Genomic DNA, 23698 nt, shown 5'->3' on the forward strand with positions numbered 1-23698 from the left:
CCACTACCTAGAGAGAGACTGTTCAACATATAACCATGTTCCAGACACTCTCCACTACCTAGAGAGAGACTGTTCAACATATAACCATGTTCCAGACGAGAGAGACTGTTCAACATATAACCATGTTCCAGACACTCTCCACTACCTAGAGAGAGACTGTTCAACATATAGCCATGTTCCAGACACTCTTCTCTACCTAGAGAGAGACTGTTCAACATATAACCATGTTCCAGACACTCTCCACTACCTAGAGAGAGACTGTTCAACATATAACCATGTTCCAGACACTCTCCACTACCTAGAGAGAGAGAGACTGTTCAACATATAGCCATGTTCCAGACACTCTCCATCACCTAGAGAGAGACTGTTCAACATATAACCATGTTCCAGACACTCTCCACCACCTAGAGAGAGACTGTTCAACATATAACCATGTTCCAGGCACTCTCCACTACCTAGAGAGAGACTGTTCAACATATAACCATGTTCCAGACACTCTCCACTACCTAGAGAGAGACTGTTCAACATATAACCATGTTCCAGACACTCTCCACTACCTAGAGAGAGACTGTTCAACATATAACCATGTTCCAGACACTCTCCACTACCTAGAAAGAGACTGTTCAACATATAACCATGTTCCAGATACTCTCCACTACCTAGAGAGAGACTGTTCCAGACACTCTCCACTACCTAGAGAGAGAGAGAGACTGTTCAACATATAGCCATGTTCCAGACACTCTCCACTACCTAGAGAGAGACTGTTCAACATATAGCCATGTTCCAGACACTCTCCACTACCTAGAGAGAGACTGTTCAACATATAGCCATGTTCCAGACACTCTCCACTACCTAGAGAGACTGTTCAACATATAACCATGTTCCAGACACTCTCCACTACCTAGAGACTGTTCAACATATAACCATGTTCCAGACACTCTCCACTACCTAGAGAGAGAAAGAGAGACTGTTCAACATATAGCCATGTTCCAGACACTCTCCACTACCTAGAGAGAGACTGTTCAACATATAACCATGTTCCAGACACTCTCCACTACCTAGAGAGAGAGAGAGACTGTTCAACATATAACCATGTTCCAGACACTCTCCACTACCTAGAGAGAGACTGTTCAACATATAGCCATGTTCCAGACACTCTCCACTACCTAGAGAGAGAGAGACTGTTCAACATATAGCCATGTTCCAGACACTCTCCACTACCTAGAGAGAGACTGTTCAACATATAGCCATGTTCCAGACACTCTCCACTACCTAGAGAGAGAGAGACTGTTCAACATATAGCCATGTTCCAGACACTCTCCACTACCTAGAGAGAGAGAGACTGTTCAACATATAGCCATGTTCCAGACACTCTCCACTACCTAGAGAGAGACTGTTCAACATATAGCCATGTTCCAGACACTCTCCACTACCTAGAGAGAGAGAGACTGTTCAACATATAGCCATGTTCCAGACACTCTCCACTACCTAGAGAGAGACTGTTCAACATATAGCCATGTTCCAGACACTCTCCACTACCTAGAGAGAGACTGTTCAACATATAGCCATGTTCCAGACACTCTCCACTATCTAGAGAGAGAAAGAGAGAGACTGTTCAACATATAGCCATGTTCCACACTCTCCACTACCTAGAGAGAGACTGTTCAACATATAGCCATGTTCCAGACACTCTCCACTACCTAGAGAGAGACTGCTCAACATATAGCCATGTTCCAGACACTCTCCACTACCTAGAGAGACTGTTCAACATATAACCATGTTCCAGACACTCTCCACTACCTAGAGAGAGACTGTTCAACATATAACCATGTTCCAGACACTCTCCACTACCTAGAGAGACTGTTCAACATATAGCCATGTTCCAGACACTCTCCACTACCTAGAGAGACTGTTCAACATATAACCATGTTCCAGACTGCGAATGTTTTGAGAGAAAATGTTTTAAAGAGGACAGAAAACGGTATAATAGTGTTTCCGCCATCAGGTTTGTCTGTGTGCTTGGTAGCTAGAGGAGAAACGTGTGTGTACCTGTGGTATGGTAGAGGTGTTGGGTCAGCACTGTGAGCAGGGTCTGAGAGTGTGTGTGTGTGTACCTATGGTTTGGTAGAGGTGTGGGACAGCACTGTGAGCAGGGTCTGAGAGTGTGTGTGTGTACCTGTGGTATGGTAGAGGTGTGGGACAGCACTGTGAGCAGGGTCTGAGAGTGTGTGTGTGTGTGTACCTGTGGTTTGGTAGAGGTGTGGGACAGCACTGTGAGCAGGGTCTGAGAGAGTGTGTATGTGTGTGTGTGTGTGTGTGTGTGTGTGTGTGTGTGTGTGTGTGTGTGTGTGTGTGTGTGTGTGTGTGTGTGTGTGTGTGTGTGTGTGTACCTGTGCGTATGGTCGAGGTGTTTGTAGGATAGCACTGTGAGCAGGGTCTGAGTGTGTGTGTGTGTGTGTGTGTGTGTGTGTGTGTGTGTGTGTGTGTGTGTGTGTGTGTGTGTGTGTGTGTGTGTGTGTGTGTGTGTGTGTACCTGTGCGTATGGTAGAGGTGTTTGTAGGGCAGCACTGAGAGCAGGGTCTGGGAGGAGGCATGGAGGCGATGGTGATGTAGATATCTCTGTTGTTCTCATCACTCATCATCAGATTCATCAACACTGAGCTGGAGCTACGAGTACTGACAGAGAGAAAGAGAGAGAGTATGGGGAAGGGAGGGTAGAGTGTAGGGGTGTGGGAGGGAAAAAAGGAGGGAGGGAGAGAAAGAGAGAACATAAAGAAATGTCCAGTCACTGATCTGATCACAGACATCTCTACAAAGACCAAATGTAAGCTGGCTTGATGTCTTACTTGAAGCCAAAGATGACGATCTTGGAGTGGTCGTTGGGCCACTCACACACTGTCAGGTAGAGATCACTGTAGATGTCCTCACCTGTAAACAGACGCACATGGTGCACCTGAGGGAGATGGAGAGAGAGGGGGATGGAGAGGAGAGAGAGAGGAGAATGGCGAGGAGAGAAGAGGGGGATGGAGAGTAGAGAGGAGGATGGAGAGAGGAGGGGGATGGAGAGAGAGAAGAGAGATGAAGAGATGATAAGTAAAAAAAAAAAAAAAAAGGCAAAATGGGACAACAGAATGATGAAAGAGAGGGATGAAATCATCTCCATCTCCTCACCATTGTAGCTAGTGTAACTGTTGACAGGCCAATCAGCAACACATCATCCACCTCATTACTGCTATAAGGACGGCACTGGAGACCACTTCCTGGTTGGTTTAGGCTACAGTCAGTCCATGTACTGTAGTAGGTCTGTTCTGCTGGTCCACGTCTCTTTAGGCTATACGGACAGCACTGGAGACCACTTCCTGGTTGGTTTAGGCTACATACAGTCAGTCCATGTACTGTATCTAGTAGGTCTGTTCTGCTGGTCCACATCTCTTTAGGCCATACGGACGGCACTGGAGACCACTTCCTGGTTGGTTTAGGCTACGGTGAGTCCATGTACTGTATCTAGTAGGTCTGTTCTGCTGGTCCACATCTCTTTAGGCCATACGGACGGCACTGGAGATGGTTCCCAGTCGGTCCAACCTACCTGTTTGAGTCTGCTGTGTAGGTTGAACTCCCACCAGTAGAGGTGATAGGTGTAGAAGGAGAAGTCATCGTCCTCTCCACAGTCACTGGTGTAGGACAGCACGTAACGACCACACTTAGTGAACCCCAGGAAGATGTGTCTGGAACAAGAGAGAGGGAGGTGTGTGAGAGAGAGGTAGGGGTGTGAGAGAGGGAGCGGTGTGAGAGAGGGAGGGTGTGAGAGAGGGAGGGTGTGAGAGAGGGAGGGCGTGAGAGTGGGAGCGGTGTGAGAGTGGGAGCGGTGTGAAAGTGGGGACACAAGGTGTGTGTGGAGATGAGGATTTAATTGACTAGTTCAGTTGGCTCAATGTTGCTCAACATTTCTCTGGTTAGCTAATGGAGAATCCCATCCAGATGGCAAGATACTTAACTCTAAAAATAGTTGTTCCACCACACTTTCTCCCTCACCTCAAACTTTCCAAATGCCAGTTGTTTTTTGGTTACAGTTCATGAAGTACGCTTCATCACCTTCTCACTCCCGTCTCCGTGGTCAGGCTTCTCACCTAACGTTACCTCTTCACCCCCGTCTCTGTGGCCAGGCTTCTCACCTAACGTTACCTCTTCACCCCCGTCTCTGTGGCCAGGCTTCTCACTTAACGTTACTTCACCCCCGTCTCTGTGGTCAGGCTTCTCACCTAACGTTACCTCTTCACCCCCGTCTCTGTGGCCAGGCTTCTCACCTAATGTTACCTCTTCACCCCCGTCTCTGTGGCCAGGCTTCTCACCTAACGTTACCTCTTCACCCCCGTCTCTGGGGCCAGGCTTCTCACCTAACGTTACCTCTTCACCCCCGTCTCCGTGGTCAGTCTTCTCACCTAACGTTACCTCCTCACCCCCGTCTCCGTGGTCAGTCTTCTCACCTAACGTTACTTCACCCCCGTCTCCGTGGCCAGGCTTCTCACCTAACGTTACCTCTTCACCCCCGTCTCTGTGGCCAGGCTTCTCACCTAACGTTACCTCTTCACCCCCGTCTCTGTGGCCAGGCTTCTCACCTAACGTTACTTCACCCCCGTCTCTGTGGTCAGGCTTCTCACCTAATGTTACCTCTTCACCCCCGTCTCTGTGGCCAGGCTTCTCACCTAACGTTCCCTCTTCACCCCTGTCTCTGTGGCCAGGCTTCTCACATAACGTTACATCTTCACCCCCGTCTCCGTGGTCAGTCTTCTCACCTAACGTTACCTCTTCACCCCCGTCTCCGTGGTCAGTCTTCTCACCTAACGTTACTTCACCCCCATCTCCGTGGCCAGGCTTCTCACCTAACGTTACCTCTTCACCCCCGTCTCTGTGGTCAGTCTTCTCACCTAACGTTACTTCACCCCCATCTCCGTGGCCAGGCTTCTCACCTAACGTTACCTCTTCACCCCTGTCTCTGTGGCCAGGCTTCTCACCTAACGTTACCTCTTCACCCCCGTCTCTGTGGTCAGGCTTCTCACCTAACGTTACCTCTTCACCCCCGTCTCCGTGGCCAGGCTTCTCACCTAATGTTACTTCATCCCGTATCTGTGGCCAGGCTTCTCACCTAACGTTACCTCTTCACCCCAGTCTCTGTGGCCAGGCTTCTCACCTAACGTTACCTCTTCACCCCCGTCTCCGTGGCCAGGCTTCTCACCTAATGTTACTTCATCCCGTATCTGTGGCCAGGCTTCTCACCTAACGTTACCTCTTCACCCCCGTCTCCGTGGTCAGGCTTCTCACCTAACGTTACCTCTTCACCCCCGTCTCTGTGGCCAGGCTTCTCACCTAACGTTACCTCTTCACCCCCGTCTCTGTGGTCAGGCTTCTCACCTAACGTTACCTCTTCACCCCCGTCTCCGTGGCCAGGCTTCTCACCTAATGTTACTTCATCCCGTCTCCGTGGTCAGGCCTCTCACCTAACGTTACCTCTTCACCCCCGTCTCTGTGGCCAGGCTTCTCACCTAACGTTACCTCTTCACCCCCGTCTCTGTGGTCAGGCTTCTCACCTAACGTTACCTCTTCACCCCCGTCTCCGTGGCCAGGCTTCTCACCTAATGTTACTTCATCCCGTATCTGTGGCCAGGCTTCTCACCTAACGTTACCTCTTCACCCCCGTCTCCGTGGTCAGGCCTCTCACCTAACGTTACCTCTTCACCCCCGTCTCTGTGGCCAGGCTTCTCACCTAACGTTACCTCTTCAACCCCGTCTCTGTGGTCAGGCTTCTCACCTAACGTTACCTCTTCACCCCCGTCTCCGTGGCCAGGCTTCTCACCTAATGTTACTTCATCCCGTCTCCGTGGTCAGGCCTCTCACCTAACGTTACCTCTTCACCCCCGTCTCTGTGGCCAGGCTTCTCACCTAACGTTACCTCTTCACCCCCGTCTCTGTGGTCAGGCTTCTCACCTAACGTTACCTCTTCACCCCCGTCTCCGTGGCCAGGCTTCTCACCTAACGTTACTTCACCCCCGTCTCTGTGGCCAGGCTTCTCACCTAACGTTACTTCACCCCCGTCTCTGTGGCCAGGCTTCTCACCTAACGTTACTTCACCCCCGTCTCCGTGGTCAGGCTTCTCACCTAACGTTACCTCTTCACCCCCGTCTCTGTGGCCAGGCTTCTCACCTAACGTTACCTCTTCACCCCCGTCTCTGTGGTCAGGCTTCTCACCTAACGTTACCTCTTCACCCCCGTCTCCGTGGCCAGGCTTCTCACCTAATGTTACTTCATCCCCGTCATCCTGTGGTCCAGGCTTCTCACCTAACGTTACCTCTTCACCCCCGTCTCTGTGGCCAGGCTTCTCACCTAACGTTACCTCTTCACCCCCGTCTCTGTGGTCAGGCTTCTCACCTAACGTTACCTCTTCACCCCCGTCTCCGTGGCCAGGCTTCTCACCTAATGTTACTTCATCCCGTATCTGTGGCCAGGCTTCTCACCTAACGTTACCTCTTCACCCCCGTCTCTGTGGTCAGGCTTCTCACCTAACGTTACCTCTTCACCCCCGTCTCCGTGGCCAGGCTTCTCACCTAATGTTACTTCATCCCGTATCTGTGGCCAGGCTTCTCACCTAACGTTACCTCTTCACCCCCGTCTCCGTGGTCAGGCCTCTCACCTAACGTTACCTCTTCACCCCCGTCTCTGTGGCCAGGCTTCTCACCTAACGTTACCTCTTCACCCCCGTCTCTGTGGTCAGGCTTCTCACCTAACGTTACCTCTTCACCCCCGTCTCCGTGGCCAGGCTTCTCACCTAATGTTACTTCATCCCGTATCTGTGGCCAGGCTTCTCACCTAACGTTACCTCTTCACCCCCGTCTCTGTGGTCAGGCTTCTCACCTAACGTTACCTCTTCACCCCCGTCTCCGTGGCCAGGCTTCTCACCTAATGTTACTTCATCCCGTATCTGTGGCCAGGCTTCTCACCTAACGTTACCTCTTCACCCCCGTCTCCGTGGTCAGGCCTCTCACCTAACGTTACCTCTTCACCCCCGTCTCTGTGGCCAGGCTTCTCACCTAACGTTACCTCTTCACCCCCGTCTCTGTGGTCAGGCTTCTCACCTAACGTTACCTCTTCACCCCCGTCTCCGTGGCCAGGCTTCTCACCTAATGTTACTTCATCCCGTCTCCGTGGTCAGGCCTCTCACCTAACGTTACCTCTTCACCCCCGTCTCTGTGGCCAGGCTTCTCACCTAACGTTACCTCTTCACCCCCGTCTCTGTGGTCAGGCTTCTCACCTAACGTTACCTCTTCACCCCCGTCTCCGTGGCCAGGCTTCTCACCTAATGTTACTTCATCCCGTATCTGTGGCCAGGCTTCTCACCTAACGTTACCTCTTCACCCCCGTCTCTGTGGCCAGGCCTCTCACCTAACGTTACCTCTTCACCCCCGTCTCTGTGGCCAGGCTTCTCACCTAACGTTACCTCTTCGTTATGGTTCAAGGGACGCGCTGCTGTAAGTTAACTGGCAAACTGCCATTCCACTCTCCGCTCTTTCCAGAGCGCGCGCTGATGCTGTAACTAGCAAATTGGTTGTCTCTTCTCTCTTCAGTCGCGTGCTGCATTCTGTTATGTGAACTATTGGCTGAGCCTTGCATACAGCCAGTAATGATCCAAAGCCCCCCCCCCTCATGTTTCTCATCGGATCTACACGAATCACATAGGTCACCTATTTTGGATTCAAAATGGCAAATTTCGCCGAAAGGTGACTAGTTTGCATCCCTGGTGTGTGTGGACCTGAGGTGTGTGTGTGTGGAGATGAGGAGTGTGTGTTTTCCCCCCTTACTAGCTCTGACTTTGATGACACACACACACACTACCATTCAAAAGTTTGGGGTCATCTTTTTTGAAAGAAAATCTAATGTTTTGTCCATTAAAATAACATCATATTGATCAGAAATTCAGTGTAGACATTGTTAATGTTGTAAATGACTGTTGTAGCTGGAAACGGCAGATTTTTTTAATGGAATATCTACATAGGCGTACAGAGACCCATTATCAGCAACCATCACTCCTGTGTTCCAATGGCACATTGTGTTAGCTAATCCAAGTTTATAATTTTAAAAGGCTTATTGATCATTAGAAAACCCTTTTGCAATTATGTTAGCACAGCTGAAAACTGTTGTCCTGATTAAAGAAGCAATAAAACTGGCCTTCTTTAGACTAGTTGAGTATCTGGAGCATCAGAATGTGGGTTCGATTACAGGCTCAAAATGGCTAGAAACAAAGAACTTTCTTCTGAAACTCGTCAGTCTATTCTTATTCTGAGAAATTAAGGCTATTCGATGCGAGAAATTGCCAAGAAACTGAAGATCTTGTACAATGCTGTGTACTACTCTCTTCACAGAACAGCGCAAACTGGCTCTAACCAGAATAGAAAGAGGAGTGGGAGGCCCGGTGCACAACTGAGCAAGAGGACAAGTACATTAGAGTGTCTAGTTTGAGAAACAGACGCCTCACAAGTCCTCAACTGGCAGCTTCATTAAAAGTACCAGCAAAACACCAGTCTCAAAGTCAACAGTGAAGAGACGACTCCGGGATGCTGGCCTTATAGGCATAAATGCATAAGTGACCGCAAACTTTTGAACAGTAGCGTATATACATATACACACACAGTAACAGTCAAAAGTTTGGACACCTACTCATTCCAGGGTTTTTCTTTATTTTTTACTATTTTCTACATTGTAGAATAATAGTGAAGACATCAAAACTATGAAATAACACACATGGAATAATGTAGTAACCAAAATTAACAGATGTACCTTGTTAAAAGTTATTTTGTGGAATTTCTTTCCTTCTTAATGCGTTTGAGCCAATCAGTTGTGTTGTGACAAGGTATGGGAGGTATACAGAAGATAGCCCTATTTGGTAAAATAACAAGTCCATATTATGGCAAGAACAGCTCAAATAAGCAAAGAGAAACAACAGTTCTTCATTACTTTAAGACATGAAGGTCAGTCAATCCAGAAAAATAAGAACTTTGAACATTTCTTCAAGTGCAGTCACAAAAACCATCAAGCTCTATGATGAAACTGGCTCTCATGAGGACCACCACAGGAATGGAAGACCCAGAATTACCTCTGATGCAGAGAATAAGTTCAATAGAGAGTTACCAGCCTCAGAAATTGCAGTCCAAATAAATGCTTCACAGAGTTCAAGTAACAGACACATCTCAACATCAACTGTTCAGAGGAGACTGCATGAATCAAGCCTTCATGGTCGAATTGCTGCAAAGAAAACACTACTAAAGGACACCAATAAGAAGAAGAGACTTGCTTGTGCCAAGAAACACGAGTAATGTACATTAGACTGGTGGAAATCTGTCCTTTGGTCTGATGAGTCTAAATTTGAGATTTTTGGTTACAACCGCCGTGTCGGATGAGGTGAACGGATGTTCTCCATATGTGTGGTTCCCACTGTGAAACATAGAGGTGGTGGTGTGATTTATTTAGAATTCAAGGCACACTTAACTAGCAGGGCTACCACCGCATTCTGCAGAGATACATTATCCCATCTGGTTTGCACTTAGTGGGACTATTATTTGTTCTTCAACAGGACAATGACCCAAAACACACCTCCAGCCTGTGTAAGGGCTATTTGACCAAGAAGGAAAATGATGGAGTGCTGCATCAGATGACCTGGCCTCCACAATCACCCAACCTCAACCCAATTGAGATGGTTTGGGATGAGTTGGATGGCAGAGCGAAGGAAAAGCATCCAACAAGTGCTAAACATATGTGGGAACTCCTTCAAGACTGTTGGAAAAGCATTCCAGGCGACTACGTCATGAAGCTGGTTGAGAGAATGCCAAGAGTGTGCAAAGCTGTCACCAAGCAAAGCATTGGCTACTTTGAATAATCTCAAATATTTGTTTTTCACATTTTTGGTTACTACATGATTCCATATGTTATGTCATAGTGTTGATGTCTTCACTATTATTCAATGTAGAAAAGAGTAAAAATAAAAACTGTATATACACAGCACCTGTGAAAAGTTAGGACACACCTACTCATTCAAGGGTTTTTGTCATGTTCACTATTTTCTACATTGTAGAAAGACATACTCACTCTTTCACAAACACTCACCCTGCTCTGAGGAACTCCTCGCTGACTATGTTCTTCAGGGGAACACAGACACGCGGTGGTAGTTTCCTGAACAAGCGCTGAGAATACTGGCCAGACAACTATAGGAGAGAGGACGTGGAAGGTTAGTGAAAAGTGGTCAAAGTAACCAATAAAGAACCTCCATTGAAACAGCTTGTTAGTCCAGGGGGTCGTATGTATAACCATCTCAGAGTAGTTGAGCAGATTTAGGATCAGTTTTGCCTTTCAGATTACGAGTAAGATTACTTGGACAGGAGGTACCTCAGATCCTAGATCAGCACCTACTCTGAGATGCTTGATACCTACAGCACTCGGACGAGGCTTGGTCTGAGTCCAGGAAACCAGTCTTGACCACTCTACTACCAGGTCTTTCATCCAGGTCTCTAGGGTGTACACTGCATGGTTTTGTTTTAAATCAACATTAACACCTGATTTAACTAGCTGATCAGCATCACCTTTAACGTTAGCTGAAACAAAAGGCCAGCAGTCCCCAAGACCAGAATTGAAAAACATTGCAACAGAGGCATGCCGTGCATAGTGATCTGAAATGGCCAGCGGCGACTACAAATGCAAAACTAGTCAATTGGCTTGTTGCGTTAGTGAATGCGAAGTAAACAGTTAACGTGCGCTAGCTGGCTTACTGCTCGGTTCAACAAACGTTAGCTAGCCAAGTGGCTTGGGATAGACGGTTAACTAGCTAGCAACATTCCCTCACACAATACAGCAACCAGCCTGTTAACTCAGTTATCATGGATTGTAGCTTGGTTTTGGCCAAAGGTGATTTGCTAACGAGTCAGCCTGCTAGCTAACGTACAGCAAGTTGGTGCTTAGAAACGCGTTAACTAGCTAGCATCCGCAGGGTCTTGCACTATCGAGACATTGAACCTGCGACTTCACATTCTTCGCAAAAGCCATGCTTGTGCCATTCTCTTGTCTAGTTTGTTGCATACCTTTCCACGGTTTAGAAGCTTGACGACATGTTCTTTGTGTTTTCTCTGCGTTTGTTTGTTACCGTCCTTTTCGGTTTTCGAGCTGGGCGCCATTTTCCGCCGTAGTGTTCACTACGCCCTGCCTACCATCTCCGACCCATGGCTTTCCCATTGGTTCTCGATCATCGTGGGAGCAGTCCGATTGGCATATATGAACGTTTAACAAATCTCTCGGCATGTGATTGGTTACAGGGTGAACAATATGATTGTTTTTGTCACAAATTATGTTTGTAGTGAACATAAGTATAGCAGTGTTCTTGCTGAAGCTAATACTTTAGTCATACCTCTGACTTCAATTTAAAACTATGTGCAACAAAACATACAATCCACCAAATATCTCAATACTTATTTTTATTGTGAAGTTTTTAAAAACAAGCAGTAAAAAGTAAAAAAAAACAAAAAAAACAGCATACAACATATAACACGACTTCTTGGAACATGAGGAAAAATAAAATAAAAGGCATCCCATCTGATGATGCAGCAATCTGATCTGAAGTCAGCAAGGGGACGGGGGCCTTGGGGACACAAACTGTGCCAAAATAACCAACATAACAGGCAGGCACACAATGTAGCAAGCATCCTTAGAAACAGGCGCTTGTACACACAGTCAGTCACACACAAACCCAGGCCAACCCTTTAGTTACTGAAAAATATGAACTAAGTAAAATTATGTGGGTGGGGGGGAGGGGGAAAAAATGCTGCTACGTCATCAACACAGGGAATGTTTTAACTGAACTAGACGTTAATTAAAAATGAAAATAAGCCTAAAAAGCAAAAAAATATCCTTTTGCTTGCAAAAAAACAACTCGTTTTTACAAACTGATGCTGAATATTAGTAGTTATACTCCAAAGTACTGCTAGACGACAGTTTATTCCTCAGGAAAACAAACAAATGAGAGAAGTGCGAGTCCATGTATTTTACAGATGGGTATTAGCTAGGCCTATGAGCCGGAGCTCTTTACTATCTTCCTTTCTTCCCCTTCACCTCCTCAGACACTAGGGGTTGGGATGCAGGGTGAGGACAGGCAGACACTGTAGGGGTTGGGGTGCAGGGTGAGGACAGGCAGATACTGTAGGGGTGCAGGGTGAGGACAGGGGAACATAAAGGAAAAACAACCCTACCAAGTTGTTCAATCATTTCATCAGCAAAAATCGTAGAATTTGTTATTTTTCAGTTTTTGTAAAAAAGAAAGAAAAGAAAAACAAGGGGAATTTTAGGGGAAGGGAAGAAGGGGTACTGGGATAAGAGGGAGGGGTACTGGGAGTGTATTTGAGGGAGGGAATTAAGGTTTTGCTTCCGTCAAAACTAGACATTTTTTGAATTACGACTTAAACCCAGAAGAAAACATTTAAAAAGTCCAGAGAGCTGGATGGGATGTGTCTGCTGCTGCAGTGAAGAGACAGTCCTCCCGGTCCATGCGTCTGACAGGCTGGAGACTGGCTGGATTTGGTTCACTGGGCCTGGCATAGAGAGAATGAGAGTGTAGAGAGAAGTTAAAGTAACTGTCCAGTGTTCCCAGATTTCTGTGACGTGTTGTCCTGGCTGAGGGGTGGGTGTGTGTGTGTTACCTGTTGTCCTGGCTGAGGGGTGGGTGTGTGTGTTACCTGTTGTCCTGGCTGAGGGGTAGGTGTGTGTGTGTTACCTGTTGTCCTGGCTGAGGGGTAGGTGTGTGTGTGTTACCTGTTGTCCTGGCTGAGGGGTGGGTGTGTGTGTGTTACCTGTTGTCCTGGCTGAGGGGTGGGTGTGTGTTTTACCTGTTGTCCTTGCTGAGGGGTGGCAGCCTGTCCCGGAGCCCCTCCAGGGCCGTAGAAGGCCGCCTGCTGCCTGTAGTACTCAGCCCAGGCTGCACTATAGTCCTGCTGTCCTCCGGCTCCTCCCCCGGCTACAGCTGCAGCCGGCGCTGCTGCAGCACCTCCACCGGGCTGGGCTGAGGAGAGAGACGGAGGGAAAGTGGATCAGATTTTAAGATCAACATCTTGGACAAGAAAATAGTGTTTATCACAATTCTGCTGTATAGAAATAAATCTGACATCTTCTGGATGAAAAGTGTCCATTAAAAAGGTGGCATGTATAAGGACTCTATACAGTGTGAAGGCCTTTCAGTCCTTTTCTAGTAACACACAGGATCTCCTGAACTGTCTGGAGACGGGACAGTACTACAGGAGGTCTTCTGGATCAAGATGGCCGCCGTTTTGCAAGTGCCGACCCAACTGTGATTATTCAGTAGTTTATTTTCACTAAATGGATCCGCTATCATTTCTTGTGTGTTTTGTTTCTAGTGATATATTGTTATTGATTATTGCACTATAGGACATGTCATTGTAAAGTCAATATAACCACGGCGATGATCATAACCATGGCGATGATCTTACCCATGCCCATCTTCTTGTAATATTCCTCCCAGGCCTTGGTGTAGTCTGGCTGGCCTCCAGGGGTCTGGGCTGCCTGGGAGGGGTCTGCCTGGACTGGGGCGGCTGCTGGGGCGTTGGGGGCCTGTCCCGGCATGGCGCCCCCTGGCTGCTGCTGGTAGTACTGCGCATAGTAGGCTGCCCACGCTGCATTGGGGTCTGCCGCTGCCTTATCTGGGAGGGGAAAGATTAGAGAAAGAGGTTTGAAAGGGAGGAAGAGGGTAAGGTAAAAGAGGAAACGAGAAGGTAAAAAAGAGGAAAGAGTGTTGACAGGGAAAAATTGATTGACCAGAGGAGGGAAAGTGCCTGATGGAGTTCCAGACCAGTGTATATGAAGCCGTGTCTACTCACTGGGGTCGTGTGGCCCTCCAGGGGCCTGCCACTGCTGGAAGGTGTTGCCCCAGCCCTGAGGGGCCCCGTAACCATGACCACCTGGGGGGCCGCCACTGGAGAGAGAGGAGAACGATTAGACACTTCATATCTAAGTCAAACACACCAAAACGCAGGACACCCATTGGCTTTAACTAACATGTGGCCTTGTTTTATTCAGAGGAAGAAATGTGAATCACATACAAAGTACACATGAGACAAACGGTGTTACAAATCAAACATTTTGAGCCATAAAAATCCCTCAACAGCAAAGGGGGATCAGAGCTGCTCACCGCACTAACAATAGACCCCTTTCTTTTATGTGCATAGATGTATAACAAACTGTAGCGATGCAAACTAGCCTAGGACAGGGAACCTGGTCCTTCATGTTCAGTAGCACTAGCCTGGGACAGGGAACCTGGTCCTTCATGTCCAGTAGCACTAGCCTGGGACAGGGAAACTGGTCCTTCATGTTCAGTAGCACTAGCCTGGGACAGGGAACCTGGTCCTTCATGTTCAGTAGCACTAGCCTGGGACAGGGAACCTGGTCCTTCATGTCCAGTAGCACTAGCCTGGGACAGGGAAACTGGTCCTTCATGTCCAGTAGGTGCTATAGCACTAGCCTGGGACAGGGAACCTGGTGCTTCATGTCCAGTAGCACTAGCCTGGGACAGGGAACCTGGTCCTTCATGTCCAGTAGCACTAGCCTGGGACAGGGAACCTGGTCCTTCATGTCCAGTAGCACTAGCCTGGGACAGGGAACCTGGTCCTTCATGTCCAGTAGCACTAGCCTGGGACAGGGAACCTGGTCCTTCATGTCCAGTAGGTGCTATAGCACTAGCCTGGGACAGGGAACCTGGTCCTTCATGTCCAGTAGCACTAGCCTGGGACAGGGAACCTGGTCCTTCATGTCCAGTAGGTGCTATAGCACTAGGCTGGGACAGGGAACCTGGTCCTTCATGTCCAGTAGCACTAGCCTGGGACAGGGAACCTGGTCCTTCATGTCCAGTAGCACTAGCCTGGGACAGGGAACCTGGTCCTTCATGTCCAGTAGGTGCTCTATCTACTGTGTGTGTGTGTGTGTGTGTGTGGGGACCCTGCATTATCAAGGTTGGGGGTTGTAGGTGTGCATACTTACTGCGGGGGTCCTCCGGGGCCACCAGGCCCTGGGTTGTAAGGGTTGGGGTTGTAGGGGCCCATTGGACCAGCAGGACCAGGTCCACCAGGACCACCCCCTAGAGGACACAGAGGAGCCTAGAGGGGCAGAGGGGAAACCATTCATTCCATTTACACTTTATGTGGGACTATTAAATTATACACTGGGTGTGTTGACACGTGTCTCCCGTACCTCGATCTTGTCCTCTATGAGCTGCTTGGCATGATCTATCTGTTGAGGGGACCCCCTGATGATGAACAGTTTGAAGTTGGGGTCACCGTTGGGCGGCGGCTGACGCGAGATCTCCACGAAAGCCCCCGTCTGCTGGTTGATGGCCTTGACGTTCTCGCCACCGCGACCAATCACCAGGCCACATTTGTGGGCGGGGATAGAGAAGGTAACCTCACCTCCCGGAGGACCGCCCCAGTTGCCCTGGCCTCGCCCCCTGCCATGGCCACCCTGAGGCATCCCCCCCGTGCCAGGTGGACCTGGAGGACCCTGGAGAAGATAGAGGGAGACACAGTTAAAGGCATCCGTGTAACAGTATAGCTTCCGTCCCTCTCCTCGCCCCTACCTGGGCTCGAACCAGGGACCCTCTGCACACATTGACAACAGCCACCCTCGAAGCATCGTTAGCCATCGCGCCACAAAAGCCGCGGCGGCAGAGCAAGGGGAATTGCTATTAACGCGCACCACCGCTAACTAGCTAGCCATATCACATTGGTTACATCCGCACGCATAGGACCGCGCTCGCATAGGACCTTTTAAAGACCTTCGCTTGAAAACCACAAAAAGGGCCAGTAGTACTATTTGACCATTTGGAAACTCCGTAGCTATTATACACTTCCTCAAAATAGTCTGCTATAAATCTAAGAACTCAAAAAATTGTGTCATTAAAATTGACATTTTTGCAGAGCAGATCTGAGTTGCATCCAACTAAGATGTTTGGTGTGTATTTTGCAAGTGAAAAAAATGTGCACGAAAACGAGTAGTCTATCGTTGAATGACAACACTTAAGTGAAGAATCTCTACTGTTGACTAACGAAGGGAAGTGAAGAATCTCTACTGTTGACTAACGAAGGGAAGTGAAGAATCTCTACTGTTGACTAATGAAGGGAAGTGATGTCGAACGCCCAAAATGTCAGAATATTGCACAAACTGTTCTGAGCGGCTTCGGATGGGAAGAATCCGACACTCAGATTGCACAACGGTGAACTTTAATTATGTAACTTCTGAAGGTAATTAGTTGCACCAGATCTTATTTAGGGGCTTCATAGCAAAGGGGGTGAATACATATGCACGCACTACTTTTCAGTTTTTAATAAGTTATTTTTTAAATTTCAAATCAACAATTTGGACTATTTTGTGTATGTCCATTACATGAAATACAAATAAAATTCCAGGTTGTAATGCAACAAAATAGGAAAAATGCCAGGGGGGGGGGGGGGGAATACTTTTGCAAGGCACTGTAGACATTTTAGTTATGTCCTTCAAGACATCTCTCCTTCTCAAGACCAGAAAATATCCTGTCCATACCCCTGCACCATCTTATATTTAACTCGGTGTCCCCCTGCCATCTAGTACCACTTCCCTTCACACCCCACATGTACCCCCTTGCAGCCTCCCATGTGTAACCCCTCTGAACCCCTACCCCTAGCCTCCCATGTGTAACCCCTTTGAACCCCTAGCCTCCCATGTGTAAGCCTGCAGTGGGTAGTGTACGTACCCCCTGTCCTCCGTCCTCCCTGACTCTGATGCTCTGCAGCAGCTCGTTGATGATGGAGGCAGCGTGCTCACAGCGGTCCGGAGGGCCCATGATGTGGGCTATCTTATCAGGACCTGCACCGTCATCTAGAGAGAGAGAGGAGGGGAGGAGGGGGAAGGGAGAGCAGGGGTAGGGGAGAGAGCGATCGAAAGAACGAGAGAAAGATGGAGGGAAGCACAGATCGCGCGAAAGAAAGAGATCGAGCGAAAGAGAGTCATCATAATGATCATCGTTTCAACCAATAGAAGGTTCCAGTCAAAATGTTTCTCTTATACGGTCCTGTACCTTCATCTGACAGAGGGGGAAGGGATTGAGGGGGAGAGAGGGGGAAGGGAGTGAGGGGAAAAAAAGAAGGAGAGCGTTACTATACTGTTCACAACACTCAGCTGAAGCAGGGTCAAGACAGGAAGTTGCTACCTGGACTTGTCCCATAACAGATTGGCACCTCTAAGATGAGGTTAACTAACATGCCCTTTCTGACCCGATAGAAACACTTGAATCTGCTGTGTATAAGTGTGTGTGTGGTGTCTGAGTTTCATATACAGTCCTGTACCTTCATCTGACCGAGGGAGAGAGAGAGGGGGGGAGGGGACAAAGAGGGAGAGTTACCATACGGATCATAACACTCAACTGAAGCAGGGTCAAAACGGGAAGGCGCTACCTGGACTTGTCCAATAACAACAGACTGGAGTTTCCAGTTGCAAACCGTTTTCTTACGGCGGGGCCATACTGAACATGCCCCAGGTTCGCTCCACAGTCAAGTGATTGATTTAAATGTTGTGGTACTAACACATGCCAGGAGGTCTGAGTTCAGTGTGTTTTTCCTGGACCTATGATCACGTGTAAAAACATTCCATGATAAAATACCAATGTTTCCTATGATAGAAATATTTTAAATCTGTTGTAGGTGTGGGTTTGAGTCTTATACATCATGTACCTTCATCTGACAGAGAGAGGGGGGGAGGGAGGGAGAGAGAACAAAAAGAGGGAGAGAGTTACCATAGTGATTATAACAACTGAAGCAGGGTTTAAAGGGGAGATACAGGGACTAGCTGAACAAGAACAGATGGTAGTTTTCCGTAGCAGGAAGTAGTGATCGTCACCTGGTTTGAACTGTATCCTAACTCCAGCGTCTGCCTGGATCTTCTTGATCATCTCTCCACTTCGACCAATCACAACTCCCACAGAGTGGCGGGGCACCGGCACCTGGCCAATGAAGAGACACCACAATGAGGAAAAGGCATCTGGCCAAACTGAAACACACGATACTGATGATGCAAAGACCTTCAACAGAGTTCTATTTGAGGGTTGTTACTGAACGTAGCTGCAACGCCACAGTCATTCTACCGGCTGGAACTCTAGAACGTTTAATCATAGACTTAGAACGAGCATTCTCAAATCAAGTCAATGACGCCACTGTCAGACGTTCTATTTAACGTTCTAGTCCATCTAATTCTATGGGTTGAACCCCTCAGGGCTGCCTTCCCTGTGCCATGGTGTTAGGGAAGGGAACAGGTGGAGTGAACACAGAGTGAAGCACCTGGGTGAGTTTGACCTCCACAACTCTGTCAAACCCAGAGTTCCAACTAGAATCAAGTTCAATCCATCTCATAAACAAAGATCCTACTCACATCCATGCCTCCTCCTCCGCCACCTCCTCCTCCTCCTCCTCCCCCCATTTGGTTGCCAAAATTGTTTCTGTCTCCAAAGCCAGCGTGATCCCTCTCTCTCAGAATCTCATTCACCAGCTCCTTGGCTTGCTGCAGAGAGAGAGAGGGAAAGAGACAGATATTGATCAAGTCAGCCAGGACTACCTGACAATATCAGACATAAACCAGCCCCATATCCAGGTACGCAGTACGTGCAGCAGGGGCGTGTGGTGTACGCAGTACGTGCAGCAGGGGCGTGTGGTGTACGCAGTACGTGCAGCAGGGGCGTGTGGTGTACGCAGTACGTGCAGCAGGGGCAAGTGGTGTACGCAGTACGTGCAGCAGGGGCAAGTGGTGTACGCAGTACGTGCAGCAGGGGCAAGTGGTGTACGCAGTACGTGCAGCAGGGGCGTGTGGTGTACGCAGTACGTGCAGCAGGGGCGTGTGGTGTACGCAGTACGTGCAGCAGGGGCGTGCGGTGTACGCAGTACGTGCAGCAGGGGCGTGCGGTGTACGCAGTACGTGCAGCAGGGGCGTGCAGTGTACGCAGTACGTGCAGCAGGGGCGTGCGGTGTACGCAGTACGTGCAGCAGGGGCGTGTGGTGTACGCAGTACGTGCAGCAGGGGCGCGTGGTGTACGCAGTACGTGCAGCAGGGGCGCGTGGTGTACGCAGTACGTGCAGCAGGGGCGCGTGGTGTACGCAGTACGTGCAGCAGGGGTGTGTGGTGTACGCAGTACGTGCAGCAGGGGCGTGTGGTGTACGCAGTACGTGCAGCAGGGGAGTTTACCTGTACTTTGTAGGGGTCTCCGATGATGCGCAGGGGTTTGTCCATGTTGGGTGGCTGGGAACCATCTTGGATGAGGATCATCTTTACTCCAGCACGCTCCTACAGGGAAGAGATATATATATCCATCTATCTCCATCTAGCAGACATGACTTATGTATAGTGTTGGTTTCCTAGTACTTCCCTCCCATTATATTAGTAGCTGTAGTTGTTTGATGGTCTCTCTATTCCCTTGTGTGTGGTCTAACCTGTAGTTGTTTGATGGTCTCTCCTCCCTTGCCGATGATTAGGCCGGCCTTGCCAGCTGGGATCATCATCTCCTGCATGGAGCCACTCTGCCCATTGGTCGACTCGTGGAAAGAGGAGGAAGGAGCACCCCGCCCCCGAGATACAATCTCATCCAGAAACATCTTGGCTTTCCTGAAGAGGAGGAAACAACGGGGAGGGAAGTAGTTAGAGAGATGTGTCATGATCAGATATACTTCTTAACATAGCCCCTATGCCAGTGCCCAGAGGTTTGTCCAATTGAGATCAAACGACCAGGAAAAACTATCGAACCCTAAATGTGCCACACAGCTACAAGGGATACTTCCAAAAGGCACCCTATTCCCTATGTAGTGCACTAAATTAGACCAGGGCCCTATATAGTGCACAACTTTAGACCAGAGCTCTATTCCCTATATAGTGCACTAAATTAGACCAGAGCCCTATTCCCTATGTAGTGCACTACTTTAGACCAGAGCCCTATGGGGACACAGACTTAGTGTAAATGTCTTACGCGATGGCGTCAGGGTTTCCTGTGAGGGAGACGCTCCTCTCTGGCATGCCACCACTGTCTGAAACACAAACAACAAGTAAACATCAACAAGTACATCAACAACAAACATCTGTCTCACTGGCACACTACAAACGCATCCCAATTGGCACCCTATTAGTTACAAAGTGCACTAACAGAGCCCTATGGGCCCTGGTCAAAAGTAGTGCACTAACAGTAGTGCACTATAAAGGCATATGCTCCGGTCAAATGTAATGCTCTATTATTGACCAGGGCACTGGCCTAGAGTAGTATCCCTAAAAGGTCATTGCTCTAGTCCAAAGTAGGGCACTATATTTGCTCAAGGTCCTGGTCAAAAGCAGTGCCGTATAGTTTCTCGTTTTAATGTCACGTGCACAAGGACAGCAAAATGCCTTTGTTGAGCTCTAAACCCAACGCAGTGCAATTTTATCTGTCATAATAATGGCTGTCGCTCCAGTCAAAGGTAGTGCACTATATAGGGAATAGGGCTCTGGTCTAAAGTAGTGCACTATATAGGGAATAGGGTGCCATCTGGGTTGCATGCTGAGATAGTAGAGGTAGTATATAAAAAGAGATGTGAGCACCTAGTTGCTCACCTGGAGCGATCTGGACCTTGCAGCCCGAGTCCTGCTGGATCTTGTTGATCTGCTCGCCCCCTCGACCAATGACTGTGGAGAAACAAGCCGTGAGGTCATCTCATCAGAGTATGTGTGAACAGCTTCTCTGTGTGAGCCCAAGCGATACTATGTGTGTACTCACTGAGTCCGACCATGCCGTCTGGCACTCTGTACTCCTCTGTCATAGTGGAGGGTCTGACACTGAAGAGAAATGAGGGAGAAAGGAGAGAAAGGAGGAATGAATGCTTAACCTTCATAACAAGCCCAAAACACCTGGGAATCGAACACTGCAAAATATACAAGACAGACAAAAAGGGAAAAAAATGGCCTTCTATTAATACCTTTGCTGAGACAGGGCAGCGAGCTGAGCTCCGATAGCTACAGGGAAGAGTAATGCATTACCAACCAATAGAAAGCAACTGATGAATGTGAGAGGATAGGCAGAGACAAGAGATTGTCTGTTCGGTATACGTACACAAAGCAGTGGCTGAGTCTCTGTCCCCTTGGGAAGACATCTTCTTGGCATCTGGTTGGTCTGATAAAACAGGAAAAACATCCACCTCAATACCACCCGAAGTAAGGCTCCAGAAACATGATCCTCTGTGTGTACATAGTGTATATGTGCTCCCCACTGTCTCGGGTTTCCTCTGTGTGTATTACTCCATGTGTTGCCCTCCCCTGGTCTCCTACCTCCATCCTCCAGAGAGCGTTTCAGTGTTTGGAACGGGAAGCCCTCTCCTCCTCCATTGTTACTTGGAGGTCCAGCATCTCCTCCGATCTTAGCTGCAATCTAGGGAACACACACAGCATGAGGTATATGGCCAAGACTTGGGTAAAACAAGTATCCCATTCAAATGCATTGTGTGAGCTCCTAAGGAGAATGAAGTTGGCCCAAGATACGTTTTTTATAATCTTCCCCGGGTTTGAATCTGGAGCTGGTAACCTGATCCTAGATCTGTAGCTGCCCAAGTATATCACCTCTACACAAACCATGTACCCTCCCGCATCCCTTTATTACACAATAGCTGGGTTGGATCCCAAACAGCACTCTATACTCCCTATAATGGACTCCTTTTGACCAGAGCCCTGTGGTGCCATTTGAGAAGCAGCCCTAGGTAGTTATTTTCTACGCCCGGGGTTAGTTCAGACTGGGATAAGAGGATCTCGTCTGGAGATACTGGCCTAATTCGTATCACAGACATGTCGGCAGTAGTTAACGTTAACACTAGATAGAGCGTGTTTGTGTCCCACTAGCTATGCAAGTTAGCTATTCTGAAACATTGGCCGACAAAATTTGACTGTTTTGGAAAAGTTTGCATCGCAGGTTCCATGTGGAAACGTCTACATCATTAGTTAACGTTATTGAACTAGCTAGCTACGACCTTAAGTTTGTGATAGTCTACTGACGCTAGCTAGTTACCAAACTTAAGGCTAACGCTAACCACGTTAAATGATTGATAACTAACTAGTTAACTACTCACTAAATGGTAGGTCTACCGGAATATAAATTGAGGGCTTTTTGTGATCACCAACATTAGTTAGTTTGCTATCCAGGCACCTAACGGTAACGTTAGTGTTTGCTAACTAGTTACGTTACGCTAGAAATCGGTGTTTTAGGCTTGTTGGCTAGCTGCTAGCGTAGCTAGATAGAACAAGGAAAGCATCGCCACGCACGCCGAGAACACTATTAGCTAGCCTAACCAGCTAACAGTAGCACTCTAGCTAGCGTAAACCTTGTAGTGGTACCGAACGCGAACGTTTAACGTTAGCTAATATTAAAAACAAACCCACACATGCGTACACCAACATGATGTTCAATTCTAGGTTTTTCGCATTTTGATTTCACCCACACACCAAGCCGGTCGGTCCCATCGATTCGAGTAACCCATCGACGGCCTCGTTGCAAGCTAGCTAGTTAGCCTAGCATCGTAGCTAGCGCACACAACAGACTGGCTTGGTTCAGTGCCCCAGTCTCGCTAGATCCTTACTCCGACCTTACCTGTCTGGCTCGCTGCACGGCGTCCGCGAAAGCATCTTTTTTGCCTCCAGCGCCCGCTCCGGCCCCGGGTGAGCCGTAGTCCGACATGCTGCTTGCTCTCTTGGGGAAATACACAGACACACACGGGGGGTTTGGACAGGTAGTTAGGCCGAGCAGAGTTGCGCAGAAGCGGGAAGATGAGAAAGGCGAAATGCGGGGAGGGCGCAGAAGGTGGGCATCAAACCTTCTAGCAGTCTTCCCTCCTAAAGTAACCAATCGGTGATTGCGAAGGAGGCGGTGAAGAATATAGACACAAATCTTACTGGTTTACTGACTCGAACGTAGGTCCTATTGACCAAGGCAGGGGGATTCTTGATTGACAGTTCAGCTTCGACCAATCATCTGTAGGCGCTTTTTGAAGAGCCAATCGGAGTTTGAAGAATGGTCAAGTTGACCAATGTGCTTACAGAAACAACCTTTCATTATTGATTGACGTTTGTAACCATCAATACCCATTTGGGGGCAACAATTAGCTCTTTCAGCTCGTAAAACACTCACCATCAACCTTGCATATTTCTCAAAAGTCGAAACACAGACGAAAGCAACAAAGCTGACACGTTGAGTTCGTTTTTGGTACCTTTGCTATAAATATTAGCCTGGTCCCAGATCTGTTGTTATTTTGCCTACTCCATTGTCAAGCCAAACAGCATGACAATTCCATAAGGAGTTAAATCAGACTTGCACCCAGGCTAACAACATTTAGCCATGTCATTTAAATATTAGTGACCTAGCTACTTATGTTAGCTAATAGACATACCACTGTCCAATCCAGTGTCCCAAATGGCACCCTATTCCCCATATAGTGCACACACTTTGACCAGAAGAATGGTCAAGTAGTGTACAATATAGGGGGAATGGTCTCTGGTCTAAAGTGGTGTACTATATAGGGTGAATGGTCTCTGGTCTAAAGTAGTTCACTATATAGGGGGAATGGTCTCTGGTCTAAAGTAGTGTACT

At 48.3% G+C, this 23698-nt stretch overlaps 2 protein-coding genes and 1 long non-coding RNA gene across 5 annotated transcripts in view; all 3 read right to left on the minus strand.

Annotated features, from left to right (window-relative positions):
- Positions 1 to 11280, minus strand: part of dcaf15 (DDB1 and CUL4 associated factor 15) — a 28321-nt gene extending 17041 nt beyond the window's left edge. For all 3 annotated transcript variants that reach the window (XR_011673535.1, XM_071389926.1, XM_071389925.1), the window contains exons 1-5: positions 11118 to 11280; positions 10150 to 10247; positions 3587 to 3725; positions 2847 to 2953; positions 2534 to 2676 (exon numbers count right to left, since the gene is read on the minus strand). Coding sequence is in view for 2 of the 3 variants with exons in the window: in XM_071389926.1 (XP_071246027.1) it covers positions 2534 to 2676; positions 2847 to 2953; positions 3587 to 3725; positions 10150 to 10247; positions 11118 to 11210 (580 nt within the window). In the remaining variant the exon portion in view is untranslated. The remainder of the gene's footprint in view (positions 1 to 2533; positions 2677 to 2846; positions 2954 to 3586; positions 3726 to 10149; positions 10248 to 11117) is intronic.
- Positions 5206 to 6299, minus strand: LOC139568190 (uncharacterized). Its single transcript, XR_011673536.1, has 3 exons — positions 5938 to 6299; positions 5365 to 5671; positions 5206 to 5274 (listed from the first exon to the last, which is right to left on the minus strand). It is a non-coding gene; the product is annotated as an uncharacterized lncRNA (long non-coding RNA).
- A 216-nt stretch (positions 11281 to 11496) lies between the features above and the next one.
- On the minus strand, positions 11497 to 22909 carry khsrp (KH-type splicing regulatory protein). The gene is made up of 18 exons (XM_071389927.1): positions 22703 to 22909; positions 21394 to 21493; positions 21179 to 21238; positions 21045 to 21081; positions 20846 to 20904; positions 20683 to 20754; positions 20069 to 20126; positions 19539 to 19710; positions 19294 to 19392; positions 18487 to 18615; positions 17959 to 18061; positions 16817 to 16941; positions 15283 to 15588; positions 15073 to 15188; positions 13917 to 14011; positions 13530 to 13739; positions 12912 to 13084; positions 11497 to 12617 (listed from the first exon to the last, which is right to left on the minus strand). The coding sequence occupies exons 1-18, from the start codon at positions 22787 to 22789 to the stop codon at positions 12609 to 12611; spliced, it is 2010 nt and encodes a 669-aa protein (XP_071246028.1). The 5' UTR covers positions 22790 to 22909; the 3' UTR covers positions 11497 to 12608.
- Positions 22910 to 23698: the final 789 nt, after the last annotated feature.

This window comes from Salvelinus alpinus, chromosome 2, assembly GCF_045679555.1.
Source record: "Salvelinus alpinus chromosome 2, SLU_Salpinus.1, whole genome shotgun sequence".
NCBI lineage: Eukaryota > Metazoa > Chordata > Actinopteri > Salmoniformes > Salmonidae > Salvelinus > Salvelinus alpinus.